General features: G+C 39.5%; 1 protein-coding gene across 2 annotated transcripts in view; it reads right to left on the reverse strand.

Annotated features, from left to right (window-relative positions):
• Positions 1-26,368, reverse strand: part of LOC148517309 (potassium channel subfamily T member 2) — a 1,089,312-nt gene that overhangs the window by 114,293 nt on the left and 948,651 nt on the right. For both annotated transcript variants that reach the window (XM_088478860.1, XM_088478861.1), the window contains 2 exons: positions 14,345-14,416; positions 3,938-4,072 (listed from right to left, as the gene is read on the reverse strand). In XM_088478860.1, the coding sequence (XP_088334986.1) occupies positions 3,938-4,072; positions 14,345-14,416 (207 nt within the window). The remainder of the gene's footprint in view (positions 1-3,937; positions 4,073-14,344; positions 14,417-26,368) is intronic.

Below are 26,368 nucleotides of genomic sequence, written 5' to 3' on the forward strand. Positions count from 1 at the left end.
TGAGGCTGAGATGGTACTCAATGTTATCGATGGTTTCACATTCCTGCTAAGGATTATGGATGTGTGTAAGGTAAAGTGGCCGTCCTTATGTTGTGCTGCGACGGCATAGTGATCACAGTGGATTAACATACTATCGCAGTGAGACTGCGTGCGTAATCGCTTTTGCAATCGCAGTTGTGATCTGTAATGAATCAGGCCCATAGTTCTTACACTTTGGATCTATTGCAGAGTTAAGAGCAAATAAAAAAAATATTTTCACCATGGCAAAACAACAGTACAATGCAGGTAGGTTAGATTTAAAATGTGTTCCCCCATTTTTTATCATTTGACATTTACTTCATAAGCAATAATGAATGATACATCCATATTGATTATCCATATTCTTCTTGTGCCTCATTTATACCTATAAATATTTTGTGGTCTCCATAACCACAAAATCACCAGTGCAAAACTTGTATCAAATTTAATGTGCACAACAGACAGGTTCAAAGCCATTAATCGCAATGGCATAATTAAGAAAACTAAGAGCACATGGGAGAAGAGTACCCAGCTCATGAGAATTTATAATATGTAGTGGTGGTGCGCAAAGACAGGGGTGATTAAGTGTGAAAAGACAAAAAGGGGTTGGCTAGGAAGAGAGCTGGTAGGCTTTGATAAAGAAATGTGTATAGGAGCCTGATTTAAGCCTTGGAGAGAAATTAAGGCTCTGATAGGGAATGGAAGTGAGCACCAGTGGCAGGGAGCAGCACGGGAGAAATACTGCAAGTGGGAAGAGATAATCATTTGGGAAGAGAGGCAACTTTTTCTTCTCTGTGTCAAGCATTATCTTAGCCATGGCACACCAAGGAAACATGCTGCCTTCAAAACTTATTCCACGTATACAACGCCATTGGATTAAATCTCATACATCTCATAACTTACTCAAATATACTATTTTCTATCACACCTGGCTCAATTAAGAACATAATATGCATAAAGCAGTTAAAATATGGAAATCCAAAATGCATAAAAAGCCTTTAACCTGCTATGTTCACTGCATCTAGATTTCCAAAGGGCTAGAGCATTTGTAAAGAAAACTGGCTGCAAAGTAAACATAAAAAACAAACAAAGACAAAATACTCTACAAGAAATTCAATAAGTATAAATGCAAAAATAACAAGACAAGTTTAGATGTTCTCATTATAGTGTTAATTTGCAAAACTTGTGTTTTATTTGGGATAATGCTCCTCTTAAGGGTAAATTTACTAAGAATCGAGTTTGGTCGAGTTTTGTTTCTTTAAACACTCTTTACTTTATCAAAACTCGGGTGAGTTTCTGATTTCCAACTTGCAAATTTACAAAGAAGTGAGTTTAGCTGAAAGTGAGTATTCCGATGGTGAAGTAGATCGAGATTTCTTCCGCTAGTTGCGAGTTTAGATGAGATTACTCACCAGAAATTGCAGTGTTTTCTCTCTGCCAAACTCACCCGAGCAAGCAGCCTGCACATCTCAGTGAGATATGTTAAGGCTGCTTCTGTGTTGTAGCTGTCAAAAACAGGTTCAAATATAATTAAAAGATGATGTAGAGTCCCCCCCCCCGCAAAGCTTAACCAGCCCCGGACTTGTCAGCCAGTCCTGGTTCCTAAAATTATGGGGAACAAAACAATAAGGGTCCACTGTAATTTGGGAACCAGCACCAGGCTGCAGGGCCAATCTTGGTTTTAAATATAGGGGGGGAAAATTGCGTAGGGGTACCCCTATATTTAAATCCAGCACCGGACCCAAACCGACCTGGGTGTAATACCACAGCCAGGAGACCATATTACCGGGTCTCCAGGGCCAAAGGATTCTTATCCCAAGCCGGACAGGCCAAGCCTGGGATCTCAGGGGAGGTGGTGACCCCCCAAAAAAGGGGTCCCCCCTCTCCCAAAACCCCAGGTTTTGTCTGTAGCCAGCGCTCTTCTACACACCCCTGGGCTGTGGGTATGTGGGTAATAAAGTGGAAAATAGTAGTAAACTATTGTATTTTACAGTGGAACTACAGGTGCCATCATGTCTGCCCTTTGGCATGTGTGGAACTACAAGTGCCAGCAGGCGTCCGGCACCCGTACCTCCACTGTAAAATAAATAGTTAACTAAAGACAGTACACACACACACTGTAAACAGTGAAAGTTTATTACACACATACCTCACTCACACATACTTACCTGCTGCCAGATGTTCCCATGTAGAAATCCGTGTGGAATGACCAGCAAAAAAGTTCCTATACTCACCTCCATCCTCACGCTGGTCTCCATAGCATCCAGGGGATCTTTTAAAAAAACAAACCGCCACCCAATCCATATACTTACCATTAGTGTTGTATGTGTGTAACCACATACACCGCTAACCGGCTCCCGACTGTTCAGTGAGAACTGTCAGGAGCCACCAGGCAATCAGCGGTTGCTAACTGTAATGCGGCTGCTGATTGGCTCTGTCTCCTGACAGTTCCCACATGGACTGTTCAATGAGTCAGGAGCCGGAGCCAATCAGCAGCTGCTGTACAGTTAGTGGCTGCTGATTGGCTTCTGGCTCCTGAGACACTGACCAGCCAATGTGGGAACTGTCAGGAGCCGGAGCCAATAAGCAGCCACTAACTGTAGAGTGGCTGCTGATTGGCTAGTGGCTCCTGACAGTTCTCACTGATCAGTCAGGAGCTGGTTAGCGGTGTATGTGCTCAAACACATACACCGCTAATGGTAAGTATATGGATCGGTTTGTTTTTTTGAAAAGACCTCCCTAGATGCTACAGAGACAAGCGCGAGGATGGAGGGGAGTATAGGATCTTTATTGCAGGTCATTCCCCATGGATTTCTACATGGGAAAAGGGGGCGTGAACATCTGGCAGTAGGTAAGTATGTGTGAGCGAGTTAGGTGTGTAATGAACTTTTACTGTATATGATGTGTGTGTTGTGTATTTATTTAACTATTTATTTTACAGTGTAGGTACAGGTGCCGGCCACCTGCTGGCACTTGTAGTTCCACAAGTGCAAAAGGGCAGGCATGCTGGCACCTGTAGTTCCACTGTAAAATATAATAGTTTACTACTATTTTCCACTCTATTATCCCTGTACCCACAGCTTAGGTGTGTGGGGAAGAGCCCCGGTCTTCAGACCAAGCCTTTGGTTTTGGGAGAGGGGGACCCTTTTTTGGGGGTCCCCACCTCCGCTAAGATCTCTGGCTTGGCCTGAGTGACTTGGGGTGAGAATGCTTTGGCCCTGGAGACCCAGTAATAGGGTCACTGGGCTGTGGCATTACACCCCAGTTGTTTTGGGTCCAGTGCTGATTTTAATTATAGGGGACCCTTACGCATTTTTTTTCCTCCTCTAATTAAAACCAGGACTGGCCCTGCAGCCTGGTGCTGGTACCTAAATTACGTTTGAACCCCACTCGTTTTGTTGCTCATAATTTTAGGTACCAGGACAGACTGAGATGTCCGGGCATGGTTATGGCTTTTGGAGGGGGACCCTACATCATTTAAAAAAAAAAACCTTTACATTAGGTATACAGTCAGAAACATACACAAATCACACTGATCTGTGTATGTTTCTGGCAAACTTGCAGCTCAGGTGGTGGTCTATTTGAAACTTCAATTTATCAGTGAGTTTGTTACAATCTGTGAAATGAAAAACATTACAAGACTCACGTGAGATTGCAATCTCACCCAAACTCGAATCTTAGTAAATGTACCCCTAAGTATGAGTTATTACAGATGTTAGAGGACAATTCAGTTTTCTGTGACCTACATACACTTAGTCGACCTATAGTCTTGTGCTTTTGAAGAGTCAGGGAAGTTCTCAGTGGCCTCTAATATTGTTATATTTTACATTACGGTATCAATTTTAACATATTTAATACATGCAATAGCTGAAGTCTTAGGTAACATATTCAGCTTTAAGACTTTATGAAATAAACCCACCTGAAAAGTGTTTGCACATTAACTATTGTCTTTGCATCTGCCATGTAGTCTTCCTCAGCACTCATCGTGCTTTCCTTGTCTACAACCACCATGTTAGCTGCAAAAGTTACTCCACATTTCAGCAAGTCGTCTAGGCTTTTGAAAACACAAAAAGAGCAAAATAGTTCTCTGCAATATAAATATATGTAATACAAAAAAAACAAATATAACACATGCAAACACATAAAAACAGGTGTATGTACAATACATAATATAACATGTAAGCACCTGGATAAGTATTGCATTCCTCATAGGTTGTACAGGTAGTAAACTTACTTAAACCATGTGAAGTTTTAATGAAAATTCTTTTGAAATGTTACCAAGATAGAAATGGTCATCAAAGGCATAAAATTTATATTTAAAACCTTAATTTGCTATAGAAACATTTCACTAAAACATTAATGTTTTAGTGATCTAGTTGGCTGCAGATTGGTCTATCCATGTCTACCCTGTGAATGATCTAATGCTCTGAAGTTCATCAACACTGCAAAACTGTAATGGACCACAGTTGGTCTAATGGGGCCCATACATCTACGATGGATTGCCCCAATTCCCCATTAGGGAATCTGGAAATCCAACATGTTTGAATTCCTCAATTTGCCAATCGCAACCCAAAAAATATCGAGATCGGTGAGTCAGGGATTTTTAACATGCTGTTTTTTCCCAATCCATTGATGGATCGTCGATCATCGATGTCTGCAGATCAGCATTCTTGGCTGACGATCAGCGGATCGGACAGCGTTGGGAATCGCAGTGCCGATGTTTGGCAATATATACACTGCTAATATAAACATTTTCATACATTTTCATGCACCTTAGAACCACCTTATAACCACACCATTTCAATGAAGCCACTACTCCATCCCACCCTATCTCAATCCAATTAACATGAAGAAACTTAGTTGAGATAAAACATATTAATTGTGTACACATAAGATTAACAGAAAATACATTTAATATTTATCCTGAGCCTGATCCCACTGGTAATTCCAATACCATCCATACTACGGACTTCCCAACTGTAAACATACAATTTATTAACATTTCAACAGATATGAAGGGAATAAATGTTATCCTAAAATAGTTATATTAGCTTTTTAAAATGTGGCTGCATAGCAATTCCATTTTAAGCGTCACTCAATTTGGTAAAATCAGTGAATTGCAGGGTTGGATTAAGGGCCACATTAGTCTGGGCTGAAAATGATCGGCGGCCTTCTCTAAGAAGTGTAGGAGCTGTAACCAGTGCTATGTGGGTGTGGCCAATGCCATGTGGGCGTGTCCTCCCCTGCACTATCAGCCACAATGTCTCCCAAAATATAAAAAGTAGAAAAATTACATAATTTTGTGAGAAAAATAGAAATACAATATTAATACTTAACATTATGGCCAACCATCTAGCCAGCTGGATGGCTGGCTCATCATCATGGGCCTATAATTATGTGGAGGCCTGGATCTATAGGTCCATCTGGTGCATTGTTAATCTGGCCCTGGTAGGTTGGACATTGATTTTAGAGTGGGCAGCTCTCTCAATCAAACTCTTGTGTACACACACTTCTTTCTAGTGTGTCATACAGGAAATGTCTTTAGTATATAATTATGTAGTATGATAATGAGTCAGTTTGTAACAAAGACAATTAAAAATGTAACTATTATTCTGAAGATAAAGATAACAATACAGGGATTTGTAGTCTTAATAATAATATGTGTGAGGGTGAAGAAAATAATGTGGGTAATAGTCCCAGCATATGTAATATTTGTTATGAAGACAATAATGAGGGTACCTTGAGCAAAAATAAGCGCAGACAAGTGCAGTAGTTTTGGTTGTATATGGTAAGTCAATGCCAAATCTCTATTTTAGGTGGGTTGCAGCTACTGATAGTGACATATTCCCATTTAACATGGATACTGTCCAGTTTTGGAACCCTGGAAAGTAGATCAAATAGATACTGTATGGTTTTCTAGTATCTCTTCTTTATGAATTGAGATTTATTGTAGTAGTAGTAGTACCTTGTACTGAATATTTGAAGTTTACTTTCTGACAAATACAGACTTCCCTCTGAAATTAACAGTTCATTTTTTGAGCATGGCAGATTTTCCTGATAGATTAGCAGCTCTTTAGGCAAGACTGGCAGCTTTCTCTGTAAGATTGAAAGCTCTCTCTGTCAAGCAGCTTTCTCTGTGAAACTGGCATACCTTTTTAAAGGACTGACATCCCTTCGCAATGCCTATAGTATTTCTAGAATGCTGTTGTCCTTTCTGTCTTAACGTCGCCTTATACCAGTATGCTCAGTTAGCTCACTTATGCTGCTTTCATCTCCGTTTAGGGAGATGGTGATGCCATTGTTTGCCATCCCTACATCCTCTAATGCAGCACTCCTGCTTTCCTCCTTCACTTCATCCTCTTTGGCACCAGATCTGTCCATATTTGGTAGTCTCTAACCTCATTTCCTCCTCAGTTGACTGCTGTCATTTGGAAGCTGTATTTTATAGTGTCCATGTTAATGTTGGACAGCTATCCTTTTCAGTGGCTCTTCTCTTCCACTGCATTCTAGAGATCCTGGTCCCTCAATGCAGGTGAGTATTGGTCCATTGGTTACATTTATAAGACATTATTGAATGGGCTCCCCGTAGTAATGCTCCTTCCTTTACTATTTAGTCCACACATTCTAATTATTTGATTGAGTACAAGTTGCTGTAGCCATGTAAACATTGTAATGAACTGGGTGACTACATTATTATGAATTGCTTACACAAAGATGAAAATCATGACTTACACATCCGATAAAAACATGCAAACAGGAATGTACAGGCACAGAACGAACACAAGTTAATTATTTAAAATTAATCTGTTGATATACTTTTAATTAAAATGTGTTTACTGTATTTGCTAAAGAGGACCGAACAGTGCAAGGGGCATACTTGAGGCCTTTCATTTTCCCTGATGTCCCTCCTTTCCTACAAAGCTCCTGCATAAGTTCATTCTCAATTTCCCAAACCTCTGTGTACTGTAGTTTCTTAAATGCAATGACAAGAAGACTACTAATTGATAACATATATTACCAACTCTACCATCTTACCTTATTATGAGCAAATCTCAAGCAAAATCAATACTGAAAACATTGTTTTATCCCAATAAAAACATAGTCTTGATACATAATAAGATACATACCATAATATTCACTCTAAATTCAAGGATGGAACTTGTGCATTAAAATGTAATAGAACTCAATACAATTGTGTGAAACACCCAGTGGGATATGTAGCTTTCCTACATCATTGTCATGTTGTATAATGTTTTTATGGTCACAAATTACTTTGGGAAACACACAATGTGAATTTGCTGTATTTGGAAAATACTGCATTTCTTTTATTTCTTGCTATGTCTACCTAGGGGAGATGGTAAATAATTGTTCATTCTTTTTTTTAAGTGAGTTTTGGTGTGACAAATACATCTGTTTGTTTGTTACAGAATTGTGACTATAAGACTTTGTTCACATATATTTCATCTTCCATTATTAGTGTTTCATATGGGATTGTTCACATCATTATATGCAAAAAATTTAACACCATATTTAATAACACAAAACCTCTTTCTTGTGTATTTACATGCACCACTAGTATAATAGCTTGTATTGATATATTTACAATGCATCAAAACAAGTGCATGGAAAATGTGTTAAATTAAATGCATATAATAGAGATATTTTTTTAAACATTTACCAATTTTTGCCATGCATATGTGAGAAGGATCCCAGTGGAACTCATCTCTACATAAATTCTTTACCTGCTTGCTAAATTAATGTTAATATCAACTTAGATGAGTCACAGACAGTAAACCAAGGGCAGTGACAGGGCCGGATTAAGGGGAGGGGGGTGGTGGGCGACAGGGGCAGTCGCACAGGGCCCCCCACACAGAAGGGCCCCTACACAGGGTCAGTGTGACCCTGCTGAGAACAGGTGTACAGTGGCACCTGTTCCTGGATGGAAACTACTTCCTCAGCTGTGTGGTTCTTCTGTGAGCAGCAGCACAATCAGTGCTGCTGCATATAGTGCATAGCGGCTCCCGAGTCCTCTTATTGGCATAACGTGACACATCACAGCTGTGACGCTGATGAGGGATCTAGGGAGCAGCTCTGCTGGAATCATGAGGTAAGTAATCAGGGGCAGAGAAAGAGGCAGTAGGACTCTTTGTGGCTTGGGGGAAGAGGAAGGGTTAGGTAGCTCCATGTGGCTTGAAGGGGCCCCCACAACCTAATTGCCTTAATCTGGCCCTGGACAGTGATGTTCGTAAATGTAACAGGCTACTAACTGCAAGCATCAGTAAGTTCTGTGCGAGACTGCCCAATGTTTTAAAGTAATAGTCATTTAAAAGGCAAAACCAGGTTGATTTTGACTTTTAAATGACTGCTACTTCAAAACATCGGGCAGTCTCGCACAGAAATCACCAATGCCTGCAGTCCACAGCCACATTTACTGTCAGGTCTTGACTTTGCATTCTGACTCCATTGCCACTGATTCAGTTCAGCCAACTACCCCATCAGGGAAGCATGTAAGTAAAGGCATTTGTTACCAGAAATGCTGTAAGCTGGTGCCAGTATCTACTTTCCACTTACTGAACCCATTTCTTGGTGCTCCAATCTTTTTCTTTCCGCAACTCTGCCCACTCTGCTTTTGATTAGTGGGAGCATGGTACTTCCATGAGCCTTGTAACTTGTGGTCAGCTGAGGTAATATGGGCAGCAGTTTCAAAGTACTTTCTAGTACTGTATTTAAGCTCTGTGAATATTATTTATTTTTGGAATACAGGTTGAGTCTCCCATATCCAAAATGCTTGGGACCAGAGGTATTTTGGATAACGGAATATTCCGTATTTTGGAATATTTGCATATTATAATCAAATATCTTGGGAAAAGGACCCAAATCTAAACACAGAGTGCATTTATGTGTTATATACACCTTATACACACAGCCTGCAGATAATTTTATACAATATTTTCAATACTTTTGTGCCTCAAACAAACTTTGTATACATACATGAAATTCATTTATGTTTCATATATACCTTATACACACAGCCTGTAGGTAATTTTATACATTATATTTAATAATTTGTGCCTTAGACAAAGTTTGTGTACATTAAACCATCAAAAATCAAAGGTTTCATTATCTCAGTCATGCCAAAAAAATTCCGTATTTCGGAATATTCCGTATTTCAGAATATTTGGATATGGTAGGCTCAACCTGTATCATAAATGACAGCAATTTTCTTTCCTGTGTCTTTCCTGCTGTTGCTGGCAGATTCCTGCACTTTGGTTTCTCCTATCCATCTTGGATGTTGACTCTTCTATTTGATTTGACAGAGATAAAGAGATACCAGCAAGATGTTATGATTTTTATGCACTGTTTGTTACAAAAAAAACCCATTAAAATGCTTATGTCTGTTTAAACTGTATGGTAATCTTCAAGGATATACTTCTTAATTATTTATTTATTTTTGAGACCTCTCCTTGATGGATAATATCCTATTGCACTAAACTATCCATACAAAATTCCTTATAATCACTGATCAGGTCCTGCTGTAAAGGTTTAAAATAAATAAATGCATGCTGTTCTACTTAATATATTTGAAATTCAACCTATTGTAAGGACTAAGGTCATTTATTAATTGCTGGCAAATATATAAAAGGGTTAACTTTTATGTAGCAAAGACTATTTAACAAGTATTGAGGATGTACTTGTATTACCATGATACATCTTTTTTATAGCCATCTCAGAGTGTTAAAATAATTAAAGAAAATGCTTTACTGTTTCAAAAAGTAATTTTTTTAAATTGACTCATTTTTTATGTTCTTTTTAATTTTTAAAACTTATTTTAATTTTTTTCCCATTATACTGGAACTGAAAGACCAAATCAGCAAGTTGGCTTATGCCAATGCTTCAGGCCAGTTACAGTATCATATCAATTGCAGAAATAAGTGATTTCTGTGTTAACACAATAGGTGGCATTAAAGAATGCTATTAATTGCCGAAGTGACTGGTCTATTGATAGGCCTGTAAAATACTTAGTATAGTTAACTTGCTGATATTCTGCATTGATTGTATCTTACATATTTCAAAAGACAATTTAGGGGCTCATTTATCAACACGTTTTATCACATGTAACAAGTTTTAAATCTAGTTGCATATGATAATGGTGCTACAGCCAATCAGCTCCTCACTGCCAGCTGTTTGAAACATTACAAATAGAAGCTGATTGGCTTGAGAAACATTTATGCAACAAGTTTTGAAACTCATTACGTATGATAAAACTCATTGACAAATGGGCCCCTTCGTTTGTTACTTCACCTATATTTTAAATTAAACACATTTTTTTTAAAAAATCACCTTTTTAAAACTTTTCTTTATATCTTCTTATTTGTTGTTGTTTGTTGTTTTTATACTGTTGTTGTTATATTTTTGAGATGTAATCCTATCAATAAAGCTTATACTAACCACTTAAATGGCATGGTCACAGCAAGCTTGACTTTAGCTGACAAGATCTCCTCCTGCTGCCTCCTCTGTTCTGCACATATGTAGCGGTTTGTGACTGCCAATATCTCTGCTGGAAAATTGCCCCATAATGCCATGCAAATGCATCGGGGACCAAAGTGTCAGCAAGGGAACTTAGCCCCCCTCCCCTCCCGAGCACTGTTTGGCTGATCAGCTGCAGCAGGGGGGGACTGATACTTTTTGTTCTGTCACACACAGTATACAATTTTCATGAAACATAGACTTGCATATATAAATATTGTATCTTTAAAAAATTTTACCTTTTCAATTCATTCTGTAGGTGTGATATGTGTTATATGATGGGTGACTATGCTTAGCTGTTCTCAGCCAATTGGACGTTGTAAACTGTGTACAGTATATCTCACAGACATCATGTGTATATCTGTACCAAACAGTATATTTTTAGTTTAATTCAATTCTTTTCAATTTTGCTTCTCAGCAATCATACGGGTACATATTCCTCCCAGTCATTTCGTTGACCTTATATTTTATTTTCCATTGGAGGTGCTGAATACATGATATGGTTTCCGATATCATATACTGTAGTGTAGAGCAATAAATCGTCTGTGCTAGAGCTACCTCTACTGTCTGAAAATATTTGTGCAATTTTTGCTTTACAGCATAAGACCTGATGCAAGAATTGTCAAACAGCTTTCATATGTGAGTACATTTATTCAGTATATATTGAAGTGGTGCAATTAATGAGTAGACCCTATTATTTTTTTTATTTTAGAGTGGACCTTTCGGCACTAGTGTCATCTGCTTTGATTTTTTTTTGAAATATACAGTGTGCTATATTGGTTGTGTAATATTCAGCTCTATTTCTATACATCATAGTATTACCAAAATGTACCTACAATATAGTTTTCTCTCCCCTAACCTCAGTTCTTCTATACATATGTATTTATTTTTATTTACCTTTGCTAAGTAAATATTCTCTTTTTATTGAAATATATAAAAATGAAATCATAGGGGCTCAGAGATGGACATAAATCAGTTTAACAAAAAAATACATAAAAAAACGAAACAAATTCCTCTTTTGAGGCAGGCTGTATTTCATACCGATTCCCAGCCTAACACCCCCCAAAAGATGCACTAACATTGGGCATCAGTATAGATGTCCCTGAATAGCCCTCCTGAAGCTACTTGGGGTACTTGAGTGCTTTCAATTGCCTCTACATAGCGTCTTTGAACAAGTGGTGAAGAATAGCATTAAGCAGTATTTTTTCGTGAAAATAAGTAGTCCTGTCAAATTTGGGGTACTTAAAAATGGGTGCAAGATGGTTTATAATCGCTAAAGTCAAGTTTTAAGTGACGTCAAAAACGCACATTCAGCAAGCACCTGCAATCAAAAAACACCTACCCCACACTTGCAGACCCCCCAAAAGTCTATTTTGTTACTTTTTTTGTGTGTACCTCCACTTTGTACTTTTTCGCCCCCATTTTTAAAGTCACTTTTGGGGTGTTCCTCCTTTTTTTTAGTTTTTTTTAACGCAGTTATACTTTGGGGCGCTGTCCCAAGGCTGTAGAGTTTTTTCCGCACCTTTGTACCCCAAAACCGCAATTCTGCACTTTTTTCCGCCTGCTATTCATTGGCAAAACTTCTTCGCATATTACATTGCATTGACTTTCCGTGTACGCGAAACTTCTTTGCATTTGATTACGGCGAAAAGTTTCCGCCTGGCGAAATTACATAATCCGTGTTGCTTTTCGGCGGATTACGGCTTTTCGCCGCTAATTGAATACGGCCCAATGTGTCATAAATGCAAATGTATAAATCCAATCCATATATACATTTTGCGTAATGCTGCCTTTAATCTCCTTCCACCTCTAGAGGCAGAAAAAGCAGGCAAGCAAACGCCATATAAGAGTGTGTTTACATAATTGCAACACATACTCACGATGCACAATGAGGATAATAATGACAATAAGTAGCACTATGTAGTTATTTCTGATTGGATGTTTTCTCCCTACAGCTGATAGTGCTTGCATTACTCCATTGACATTTCGATGTGGTCTATTGAAGGAGTGCAGTTTTAACTCAGCTCTAAATTAGTGTCTAAATACAGCTGGTCAGTATTCGTGTGCTACAAACAAAATAAACTGTTTTTTCCCTGCATGTAAAAAATGCATTTGCACTTTTTTGTGGGCCTTCTCCAAACTCTAAACTCATCAGCATTTCCAGTTGTGTTGCCTAGAGTTAGATTTATTAGATACATTTATTAAATTAGAGAACCTGATGACAATATTCTTTAGAAATGCCTCTGCCATCTGATCTTAAAATTATGAGTTATATTTCAATGAGCTGGATATGTGAACTATTTTATACCCCTTTTATATCAGAGCAAAAACTTGGGTTTTTGCTGGGTATACTCAGGTCGCAGCTCAGTGTAAATGGGTTCCTGAAAAACAACCCGGGTCAAGTGAGCTGCCAATCCAACCCAGGTAGCAACCAGGGTCGGACCCAGGATGGACCTAGGTAACGGTGCAGAGTAAACAGCACAACCCTGTGGTAGCATTCAATGTCTGTATGCAGCATATACAATATACAGTATACTGTATACAATAATTTGTTTACTTTGATATACAATAGTAATAATAAATGCTGAATAATGATGCTAAAATGAGTTGTTGAAAGTTATCATCACGCTGCTTTTTTTTTACATTAACAGTCTACTAATATTATCAAAGTTTAAGCACATTGTTAGCTGAAAATGAACTCTGCTTTATTTTTTTTACACTAACTGGTTCATTATAATGCTGGGTACACACCTGAATGACATATAATTTGATTGAGCGATGAACAATATATTGATGGTGCATCGGCGGGTGTGTACACCGAATATGTCTGTGAGCGACGTCGTGAGCGGACACATTCACATGGCTCTGCTGGCAGACATATCGGGTGGACGATTGGTACGTGAATATGCACTTATTGTTAGATAGGTTGGCGGGTGTGTACCCATTGCCTGGTTTATGAGTACCTTAGGATGACTCTTGAGATAAAGCTCAATGTGTACTCAGGTCCTGATTCAGAGCCGGACGCTCTGACAGAGCGCTCGCTCTGAATCAGGGCCGTCCCTCTTACTTTTAGAGCGGCCTCCTGGCCGCTCGCATAGCTGTGGGTGACCACTCACAGCTATAGCGAGTGGCCAAAATGATGGTCGCGATGGTGAAGACCATCACGACCATCGGGCTTGCGACGAGACCCTTGTGGTAGGGTCTCGTTTGCCGCAAGCACTGGAGTGCTTTTGGCTCTATCAGAGCCAAAAGCACTCCCACTGACATCACTAGTGATGTCAGTGGGGCCGGTCCCAGATGGTAGGCATTCCCATGGGAACGCCTCCATCTGGGCAGCCACGCCCCCGGCATGCCCACCAAAGGGGGCGTGCTGTCAATCACCATCGACAGCACGCCCCCTTTGGTGCAAGACCCATAACGACAGCTTGGCCGTCGTTATTTGGGTCTCGCGCATGCGCACGACAGAGCCGCCTCTGTCGCGCGCATGCGCACTTGGGCAAAATCCACCCGCTTGCGAGCGCTCAGCGCTCTCGAGCGGGTCTGAATCAGGCCCCCTGTCCCTTACTACATAAAATCTTGAAGTGAAACTCAGACTTCACGCCTTAAATAAAAATAGCTTGAATTATTCAAAGACCTGATACAATGTAATGTTTTTATATAAAAAATCAAATGGGTTAATGAAGTTAAAATAGTAGTTATGAAAACATCAGGAATCAAAGTTACATAAATCATTCAATACAGCAGCAGACACAATTGCAGCACATAACACAGCAAGTTACTGTACAATGATTTTACTTACTTGTCAATACAGCCCACCATGTAGTAGACCATTGGGAACCAACAAATTGCATCCAGAAAATGCATATCTGGCCTAACATAGGGATTAGAAATACATGACAAACACACTAGTTGTTATTAATATTCACACAATATTTAACAAATATTAGCATACAGTAATAATTAATAAAGCATAGTGTTAGGCAACAGTCAGTACATAAAAAAAAATAACTATGTTATGGTCATGCCTAATGGGAGTCATGCTGTATTTGTATATACCGTAAATTGACAGGTCACATTAAAATATATATCTATACCCACCCACCACTATAGCATAATCAATGAATTTTACAATGAATATGTGACAGAAATTTTATATCTGAACATTTCAGCTCATAGGAAGATCCAATCACAACTGATTCACCCAAAATATTCATTTTTATTGCCACTTTTTTTTTTAGTTATTTCTCATGACCCAACCAGCAATAGTGGGATCAGTTTTGTTGAGCACTTTCACATTTCTGCTGAACACTTTCACATTACTGCTGAACACTTACACATTACTGCTGAGCAATTACACATTAGTGCTGAACACTTACATATTACTGCTGAGCACTTACACATTACTGCTGAACACTTACATATTACTACTGAGCACTTTCACATTACTGCTGAGCACTTACACATTAGAGCTGAACACTTACACATTACTACTGAGTACTTTCACATTACTGCTGAGCACTTACTCATTAGAGCTGAACACTTATGCTGGCCATACACTAGTATGACCAGCTTAAGATAAGATTCATCTTACGATTTCCCTTGAACTCCCCGGTAGCTCCCTGGCAGTCCTGTCCGCACGATTGACACACAATGTTCATACAATCTCGCGTATGATGCATCGTGCGTCCAACCGTCTGCGCGGTGTCACTTGTTAAAAAAAAAAAGACTGATGCATGCACGGATGAGGGAGACCATAATGCATGCATGTCTTTAATACAATGAACACAGATGCAGGGATGGTTCAGTGAGAACCATTCATGCATCTGTGAAAATGTACAAAAAATAAATGTTTTTCTTTTAAAAAATGGCGTGCCCCTCCCCCAGAAGAGCAACCAGCCCCGGGCTTTCAGTGACCCAGTGATGGTTGTGCATCATATAGGGGACAACGAAATAGGGGTCCCACATATGTAAGCACAACCAGCACTGGGCTAGTCAGAACCAGCCCTGGTTGCCAAAATATGGGGGACAAATGACATAATTCTTCACAACTAGCACTGGGCTCTTATCCGGTCCTGGTTCTGGAAATACAGGGGAAAAAAATGCATAGGATCCCCCTGTATTTTCCAGAACCAGCACTGGACTCTTTCTAGTGGGGGGGCTGATGCCACAGCCTAGGGAGCCCTTTCACTGGGTCCCCAAGCTGAAGCATCAACCCTGACCACTAGTCAGTCCAGGCCGGGGATCCCTGGGGATCTGGAGACCACCCAAATAAAGGGGTCCACCCTTCCTGGGCACCCCAGGCCCATGCTGATCGTCCGGGCTATCCCCGGCACCCCTGGGGTGATGGGTGCAAGGTTGATAGTGTATAAGTGTAGTGTAATAAAATAAGTGAAAACATTGTCTTTACGAGTAGAACTGCTGGTCCCAGCAAGCCTCCCCCAAATGCTGGTACTTGGAGAACCACAATTACCAGCATGTGGGGCATTAAGGGCCCACTGGTACCTGTAGTTCACCTGTAAATAAATGTTTAAATAAACATAATACACACACACCGTGACAGACTAGTTTTAATACATACATACATACATACATACTGTACATATACACATACTCACCTACATTACGTGGAGTGGTCCTCTTCTCCCTGTAGGTATCCTTAGTCTTGGTAAAACAAAAAAAACCAAAAAACTGACCCACGACCTAGGTACCAACCACGATGGTTGATACCTCCCGAATGAAGAGCTCAGACATGGCATTACCCTTTGTAGTGCCGTATCTGAGCATTCATTGGCTGAGAGAGGTCAGCCCCCACCTCTCTCAGCCAATGAATGGCTCCGACTATTGTAGTCAGAACCAGGGACTGAATCAAAGCCCAGAGCTGGTTGTGCAGAATACGGAGGACCCTATGTCATTTGTCTTCGGTATTTTGGCAACCAGGGCTGGTTCTGACTAGCTCTGTGCTGTTTGTGTTTACATACGGGGGACCCCTATGTCATTTGTCCGCTGTATGTTGCACAACCAGCACTGGGTCATTAAAAGCCCCGGGCTGGTTGGTCTTTGATGGGGGAACACCATTTTATTTAAATACTCACCATATGACGTGTCTAAAATTGGGCAATCAGCCCGAAATCGCACTAGTGTATGGCCAGCATTACACATTACTGCTGAGCATTTACACATTGCTACTGAACACTTTCGCATTATTGCTGAGCAATTACACATGACTGCTGAACACTTGCACATTACCGTAAATTGACAGGTCACATTAAAATATATATCTATACCCACCCACCACTATAGCATAATCGATGAATTTTACAATGAATATGTGACAGAAATTTTATATCTGAACATTTCAGCTCATAGGAAGGTCCAATCACAACTGATTCACCCAAAATATTCATCTTTATTGCCACTCTTTTTTAAGTTATTTCTCATGACCCAACCAGCAATAGTGGGATCAGTTTATTGAGCACTTTCACATTACTGCTGAACACTTTCACTTTACTGCTGAGCACTTACACATTACAGATGAGCACTTACACACTACTGCTGAGCAATTACACATTACTGCTGAACACTTTCACATTACTGCTGAACACTTACACATTACTGCTGAATACTTTCACATTTCTGCTGAACACTTTCACATTACTGCTGAACATTATCACATTACTGCTGAACACTTTCACATTACTGCTGAACACTTTCACATTACTGCTGAACACTTACACATTACTACTGAACACTTTCACATTTCTGCTGAACACTTTCACATTACTGCTGAACATTATCACATTACTGCTGAACACTTTCACTTTACTGCTGAGCACTTACACATTACAGATGAGCACTTACATACTACTGCTGAGCAATTACACATTACTGCTGAACACTTTCACATTACTGCTGAACACTTACACATTACTGCTGAATACTTTCACATTTCTGCTGAACACTTTCACATTACTGCTGAACATTATCACATTACTGCTGAACACTTTCACATTACTGCTGAACACTTTCACATTACTGCTGAACACTTACACATTAATACTGAACATTATCACATTACTGCTGAACACTTACACACAGGGGTGCCAAGAGGGGGGGGCGGGCAGAAATTACCTGGAGGGGCCCGGTGAGAGCCCGGCTCCGGCACCACCACCCCTCCCTTCTAGAACACAGCAGCCCAGCACACACTGCTGTGTAGTGGGCTGCAGTGGGAGACTGCACGCAGCTGCTAAGCAGCAGCTGGAGCAGTCTCCTATGCCTATGGAGGAGCAATCACACTGATCGCACCCCCCCCCATTGGCTGTATGCTGGGCTGAGGGGCTCACAGTGCCCCCTCCCAGCGTGCAGCACTGCTAAAATGTATTTTGTCTGTTTTTTCCCCCTAAGGGGGCGAGGCCATGCCTCCCATGATTAGGCCACGCCCCCTGTCACCTTGCGCGGCTCTTGGCAGCCCTGCTTACACATTACTGCTGAACACTTACACTTATGGATGAGCAATTATACATTACTGCTGAGCACTTACACATTACTGCTAAACACTTACGCATTACTGCTGAGCACTTAAGGTGCATACACATACAACGATGGTAGTAACCAGCGATTTTAGTGAATGATTTTTCGTTCAGATTTTCCCTTGGAAAAGGGAACGAAAATTGTTCACTAAAAATCGTTGGCTACTAAAATAATGATTGATTTTCATAAACGATAAACGATGAACGATTTTTTAATCATGCATACAGTGAATGGAAATCGTTCAACATTTATCGTTCATTCTACACAACATGAACGATTTTCTGAACGAAAATCGTTTGTTGGACACTCAGAATGGACGACGAACTGCAAACTACAAACATTAACATGCATGAACGATTATTGTTCATTGTTCAGCTTAAAAAGATGAACGATTTTACAAACAATTTAACGATAACGACGTCGTAATAGTTAAATTGTTCAAAAAATCATTGTGTGTACGCACCTTTACACATTACTGCTGAGCAATTACACATTACTGCCAAGTACACATTACTGCTGAACACTTACACATTACTGCCGAGCAATTACACATTACTGCCGAGCAATTACACATTACTGCTGAACACTTACACATTACTGCTGAGCAATTACACATTACTGCTGAACACTTTCACATTACTGCTGAGCAATTACACATTACTGCCGAGCAATTACACATTACTGCTGAACACTTACACATTACTGCTGAGCAATTACACATTACTGCTGAACACTTACACATTACTGCTGAGCAATTACACATTACTGCTGAACACTTACACATTACTGCTGAGCAATTACACATTACTGCTGAACACTTACACATTACTGCTGAGCAATTACACATTACTGCCAAGCAATTACACATTACTGCCGAGCAATTACACATTACTGCCGAGCAATTACACATTACTGCTCAGCACTTACACATTACTGCTGAGCAATTACACATTACTGCTGAGCAATTACACATTACTGCTGAGCAATTACACATTACTGCTGAGCACTTACACATTACTGCCGAGCAATTACACATTACTGCCGAGCAATTACACATTACTGCTGAACACTTACACATTACTGCTGAGCAATTACACATTACTGCTGAGCAATTACACATTACTGCTGAAAGTATGAATGACTGTACAGTAGCATTGCTCTGAGTTTGCATCTCTAATATACTGTAATTTTGAATACAGGAAAAAGTATTTTAGCGGTAAGACTGTAGAGTGAACACCATTTACAAATACTAATATACATAGGATTGATTTGCGTTGATTTGTACTGCAGTAGTGATGAATTTCAAATATGAATGTTGTTTTTCATGTGTATTACTAAATTATGCTCAGGTCACACAGTGACTGCTAAAACACAACATACTGTAGCAGATGCAAAGTGATGCTGGCCACACACATAGCAATATTTTACCCGATCTGGCCGATTCCGACACATTGCAATGACAGATCGTGTAAAATCCTGAGAAAATTATGAGTCCCCACTCACGATCATGATGCGATGCCCGTCCCCACTGGACGCACATCGCATCTTCAGATCTGCCATGCAGTAGGGCAGATCTGACAATCTAGGACACGATGCACTGTGAAAGTCTGGATGCAGGAGAGATCGTTTGAAGATTGGACACCAAATCGTGTTCAGATCGTGTGGAGATCATGTGCAGAGCTGCAGGGAGAGTTTCAAGGGAAATCGTACACATCGGCTCATCGTGAGGATATCGCTATTTTTGTGGCCAGCTTGAGACTTAATGTCCACTTTGTTTTGTGTAAAATATGCATTTCTGTAAATGCCTGGAGTTCTGTGTCTCTTGATCAACTTCAACACACACATAAGTTTAAATAAATAATAAAAAATAGTTATTGAACTACAAAGACACAATGCAATTAATTCATAAAATATATTCATATTTCTGAATGAATTATTACAGTGTATTAATGTAAGTCAAAATTATGTTTACCCCATGAAGGGTTTAGTTGCTAATAACCTATCACAGTGGCATTCTCATGTTCTTACCACACAAAGCGAAGTCACTGTTTTTGTTTATTACTCACAAATTGGAAGGTTTGTCTTTTATGCTGTGGCTTCTGGTCAAACAAGTCTGCATCATTAAACAATGGGTAAAGAAGCTGTTTGTTTGTTTGTTTGTTTGTTTGTTAGTTTGTTTTAATTTTCACAAAGTATCTTTTTTTAACAGTATGTTTTCCTGGTGCACTACAGATCCCAGCCAGCGCATGCTAGAGCTTGTATTTCTGAAAACATGTAGTTTAGCTTGTACTTCTACTTTTATCAGTTTACGCTTCCAGGCCTTTCTTTGACCAGAAGTGCCCTAGCAAAAAATTATCTGTTTTCTAGAAGGGTGTGAAAGTGTTAGGAGGGCGCTATAACTCATCGGGGTAGACTCAATTAGCCGCGGATTGAGTCATGCATTCAGTTCCCCTATTTCTATTCAATTACAGCACCCTTGATCAACCCAGGAGCAGCTTGAGGCAGTAGAAGCAGTAGATTTTTGCTAGCACCTCTGGAAGGTGTGTACACATGAATGTTCAGAGTGAATGATGGATGTACTGCAAATCTAATCAATAAAAAAAATTACATGGAGGCAGCAAGTCCTGTTACATTGCTTCCATGTTCCATTCAGTGATCATTGTGGAAGTTTGTATTTATTACTGATTTGTTTCTGCAAATTTTTTAATGAAAACATTTATGCAGTATATGTAATTTATGTTCATTTCTGTACTCAAGAAATTTGCTATGCATAACCACTATGGCATTGAGGGATCCTTGTGGCTACATAAAAGATAATAATCAAATATTTAAACCCTTCAGTCTCACACTACCCATGTCTGTGTAACAAGTTACTTTGCTGTAAGCATAAACATGGCCTTGCTATTTCCAAGGTCCTGATCATGGCTACATACACCTCCTGACTTTACTTACTATCCACCGAACCTGACCTAGTCCTATTCTGGATAATGCATTATAGCACGATCATCAATAAATTATTCTGCTAAAGCTTTAAAAGTTCACACTGTTCAGTTTATTATGTTTCAAAGTTAGAACACGCAAATCTATGACTTATGAGTTGATGCTTTGAAGCATCTGTGTAACAATGAATATAAATTAAACATCAAGGAGTTTACTAAAGCCGCATATCCACTTGTCGACAGAGGAACATTTGAACGATTACGACATCGTAATTGTTCAGTCATTCCTCATCCTGTAGGTGCCCACACTGAATGATATGTTGTTCAGTGCAGGCACCCTCCCTCATACCCGAACATGCCCAATCTCTCGTTAACGGAAAATTGACCAGCATGTTCGGGCGATGATTGATGTTGGAAATGACCAGTGGGAGCGCACATAGCTGGTCATTTTTGACATTTTTAGGCCTGATTCAGGCACAATTAATGAGTGATTGAACGATAACAATGTTATTATCGCTCAATCGCTCATTTTAATCGGCAAGTGGATACGCGGTTTAAAGAGTTGGACTAATTTGTACTGGGGGTAAATTTACTAAACCGAGAATTTTTAGAAGTGGAGATGTTGCCCATAGCAACCGTTCAGATTCTAGCTATTATCTTCTAGAAGGTGCTAGTTAAATATTAAGTAGAGATACTATATGATTTGACAGTGAGCAATGTATATGCTAGCCTTATAACCTCATTTGAATATTTGTAATAATATAAAGAAGTGTTATAAGCACAAGAGAGAATATTGTCTAAACAGCTATTAATAAAAGCAAGTTGCTTTTTCTATATAGAATGCACTTAAATCAAGCACACTCCACATCTGTTATTTACCTCATTAAACACTCAATAAAGATCATTTTTTAATATAAAAGAGCTGAAATGCTAATGGTTTAAGTACAATCATCTAGAAGGATCACGATGCAATCAACAAATCAGAAGTACAGTAGCTAGAAAGTGCTGCTGATAGTCACCATCACCATTGTGTATAAAATGATTCCCCAGCCTTCCAATGCCTTCAACAGATACAATAAGCCTCTTAAAAGGCACATTTGGGATGCATCTATGACTAATTTATGTCACAATTACTAGAACGCACCCTTACTATACTCATCGTAGGCCAGCTCCTGTCCATGGCAATACTATGGGGCATATTTCGTAACCCTATATTAGGCGAAATCCCAGCACAAGGTAAGTATTCCCAAGGTGTAAGAAGGAGAGATAAATCTGATATCTCTGATTTATGCCACTGTTCCTTCATTTCCAAGCAGAAAAAAAGCAGCCCCCAATTATCAAATTTACTAATCCAGACTGCAATACATTTCAGAGCTTGACCCCGGTATCTTAAGCTATCTTTAGATGTTTTTAGACCATAGTCAACTTCTGATATTATTTCTTATTTTTTTCTTGGAAAGAGATCCGGATATTGCCTCCCCATCAGCCCCACTGATGCATGTGCTGGCCACACACCCTGTCTAAGCCCAGAAGCTCAGTCATGGCACCAATAAGATGCTAAATTACTGCATTGCAAGCTAGGGCATAATTATCACTTCCCAACTAGAGATGAGCGGGTCCAGTTCTCAGAGAACCAGATCCACCAGAATTTCGGGGATCCGGGGCAATCCGAGCCACACCATCAGCAACCCCACACTGCCGGCACTCCCACACTGAGGACACCACCGGCACCCCTGCACTGCTGACACTGTCAGCACACATGCACTGAGGACACTGCTGGCACACCTGCTTTGCCGACACCACTGGCACCCTACACTAAGGACACTGCCTCACGTATTGAGGATGCCGTCAGCGACCCCGCACTGCCGCTACTTCCACACCGAGGGCATCCCCGCACAGCAGACACTGTCAGCACTCCTGCACTGAGGACACCACTGGCTTATCCGTGCTGCTGACTCTGCCGGCACCCTGCACTAAGGACACTGCCAGCACCCCCGCACTATTGCCCTATGTATTGAGGACGGCTTCACCGACCCTGCACTGCCGTTACTCCAACGCTGAGGAAATTCCCGCACAGCCGACACTGTCAGCACTCCTGCACTGAGGACACTGCTGGCACCCCAGCTCTGCCGACACTGGCAGCACTATGAACTCAGGACACTGCCCGGACTCCCACTCTGCCAACACCGCCACACTGTCAACACCGATGGCACTTCCACATTGAATAAATGTTATTGAGGTTTATAATACTGTAGCAACAAAAACAGGCCCGAATTGTGTGATTTTAGCTGATTTTCTCTTTTTTTTTTAGAAAAAATACAGATCCAAAAACAAAAAACAAAACATGGGGGTAAGCGCACATCTCTAATCCCAACCACATTAAAAATGCTGTTAGGGATATATATGTCCCTATTTCTCCAGGGTAAAGAGACGCAACAGAAAGAAAAAAATATATATATGGACTTACTGCATTCATATGCATTTTTGGTGCACATGAGAAATACAGGAAAACATATCTTATACAGAAACAAAAACTTACATATCAAAAACCCTAAATAAAACCTTTTTGTCTGCTTCATAGCATCTTCAGTTTAAGTAAATCACAGCATGCGGTAATTTAAATTTGCGAACACTCCCAAAGTGACGAAAATAGGGGGCTGTGCTATTAGATCTCGTCCCTTCCCTGAGGTCACACCCCCTTTTTGGGTGCGAGCATGGTCCCAAAATCAGATATCCAACTGCTGGGAGGTATGGAAGCAGTCTATGAATACAAAAAGCTATATTTACAAAGCACTGCTTTTATAAACCTGTACTTCTCGGCTAATTTAATGTGAAAATTTAAAGCAGCACTAACGCTGGGCTCTACATTTAATGTTAGTACTGCTTTAAATTTTCACCACAAGCCTGCCGAGAAGCTGTGGTTTACAAAAGCTGCTGCTTCATAAATATAGCCCAAAGAATTTAGTATTTTCTCTTTTTTCAGCACTATATCTTATTTATGACCACATGTATGTTTAATCAATAACAATGAAATAAAAATGTTCTTAAAATCCATTTGTATTTTTTACAGAGACTAAACAAAAATATAAGAAAAAGAAAACCATCCCCACCTCTGCTGACAAATTTCTTACTGATGCACAACAAAAGTCAGTGAGACAGACAAACAACACTATAACCTGTTAACACTTTACTTATTACAGTTACACAGGTTATAATTATTAAGAAAATGAGCAAATGTATCTAGGGAAGAAAATAATGTAAAAAAAAAGTCAAACAGCACTCATAAGCATAAATATTATAGATTTCAATTGTAAAATGCAATCCACATTCTGTCCCCACCCCCGTATGTTAAATTCTGTTAACTGTGTCACCTTTTAGCTCACCATTTACCCAATACAAAAAGATAGAACATGAAGGACCATGGAGTATATGTAATAGGGTGCAAGATCACCAAGTGATCTTGGTGATTAAGGCTGCAGATTTCATATGGGAATATTTTAAAAGACAAAGCCCCTATATCTTCTAGATATAATAAGTCTATGTAACTGACCTTCGGAAGTCTGGTATATACATTCTAGATTCGATGCTCAGTTGTTTCAAAAGAAAAGTTGAAACACCTAAAGGTAAGGAGAATGCATAATAGCAGCTTTTACTATAGTATCAAAAAAATGTATCACTGCATTCTTTATTTTATACCAAAGATTGATTTTCCTCTACTGACTTATAAATTATTATTATTTTTGTCTAGCCAGCTGGCAATGTGTATCTCCATAGGTATAAGATAGAGATGAGCAGTTCCATTTTTGAGAAAACTGAACACACCCGAACTTAGGAGTTTTGAGTTGATCTGAGTCCCAGTTCCAAATCAATTTGGGGTTCCAAGTTCATGTCCCTCCATCATGACTACAGCTGCTGTGAGATGGTCAAAATCGACTGGAAATAAAAGTTATTGATGTTAATAAACTGTAGTAACAAAAAAAGGGTCCAAGTTACTTGATTTTAGCTGGTTATTTAAATTTTTAAAGTAATCCAACACCAAAACTGAATCTGGGGGGTTGGTGAGTGCACATCTCTAGTATAAGGGGTTATTCCGATTAGGTGTGAGTACTTCACACCTGCTAGTAACTGCGGCAGTATGCTGCACTTACGGTACCACCAGACTCACACCAGATCAACAGGGTAGCAAGCAAAAATGTGAGAGTCCGGGGTGAGATAGCCCCCTTCGCACCTAATTGGATTGACCTCTAAGAGTCTAAAAGTCCATGTAATTAAAGTACAGGTAATACTTCTACAGGGTAAAGTCTGAAGTTACAGAGAGAATATCGATTCCGGATTTGCTAACCTCTGGACATTGATAATTTCTGCCTCTGATTAGAAGATCCACTCTTTTTTACATGAAGATACCTGATCATTGTATCAGAATATTATTGTCCTGCATTTTATATATAGGTGTAATTTATGCAGGGATGTCATAGAGTTTCTGTGCCCTGTGCCAGCCACAGAGAAAATGACATCAATCGGAGGAGGTGGGCAAGCAGCGACCAAAATTACAGCACTGACCGGAGCCCCGGTAGGGGGGGGGGCTTTGAGTGCTGCAGGGTGCCTGTCTGGATGTCTACTCGCCAGATGCAGGGCCTGTGCATTTTGTGCGTCAGCATCACGTACACAACCCAAGTTACAGCAATGGATTTATGTGTTTACAGTAATATCTGATTGATTTAGGATTAATAAATATTACAACATTTCAAAATATATTTGAATGTATTTAAAATGTTTAGATTTTTAATTTTTTCTAATCTATTAAATATTGTTTATATTACTTAATATTTGTATAAATTATTTGTAAATGTTTTTTTTCCGCACCATAAATTGTACTTTCCTTGTTATATTTACTGTTGTTGTGCACAGCCGTATACGCAACGGTCAGATGTGGTCATCTGTCAAGTCCTATGAAAATAAAAAAAAAGTATGCACAACTTAAGGGAGAAAAGTAATTGTTCCTTCATGAAGACTATTTATGAATTTCACTTCCTGGGAACAAGATCTCTGAAGTCAATTTGACATCTGCAAAGACCAGAATGCAGTAACAATCATATGTTCTGGAAAGATTTGAAAAGTATGAAGCCAACACATTTATATTTTACAGTAAGTATTCCTCTTTGGCCATTTCAAATGATCAAATAAACGCACACATTCATTTCAAAAGCAACGAGTTATATTCTGCAATAACAATATATATTTTTTAAAATATGTTAGCATAGCTTTGTTGAATAATAAATATGTGAAGGAATACATACCGAAAATTAAAAGTTTGCTTTGTTTAAAATAATCAGTAGATTGTATATAATTTGGAAATA

Source organism: Taudactylus pleione, unplaced genomic scaffold (assembly GCF_031769625.1).
Source record: "Taudactylus pleione unplaced genomic scaffold, aTauple2 ptg000223l, whole genome shotgun sequence".
NCBI lineage: Eukaryota > Metazoa > Chordata > Amphibia > Anura > Myobatrachidae > Taudactylus > Taudactylus pleione.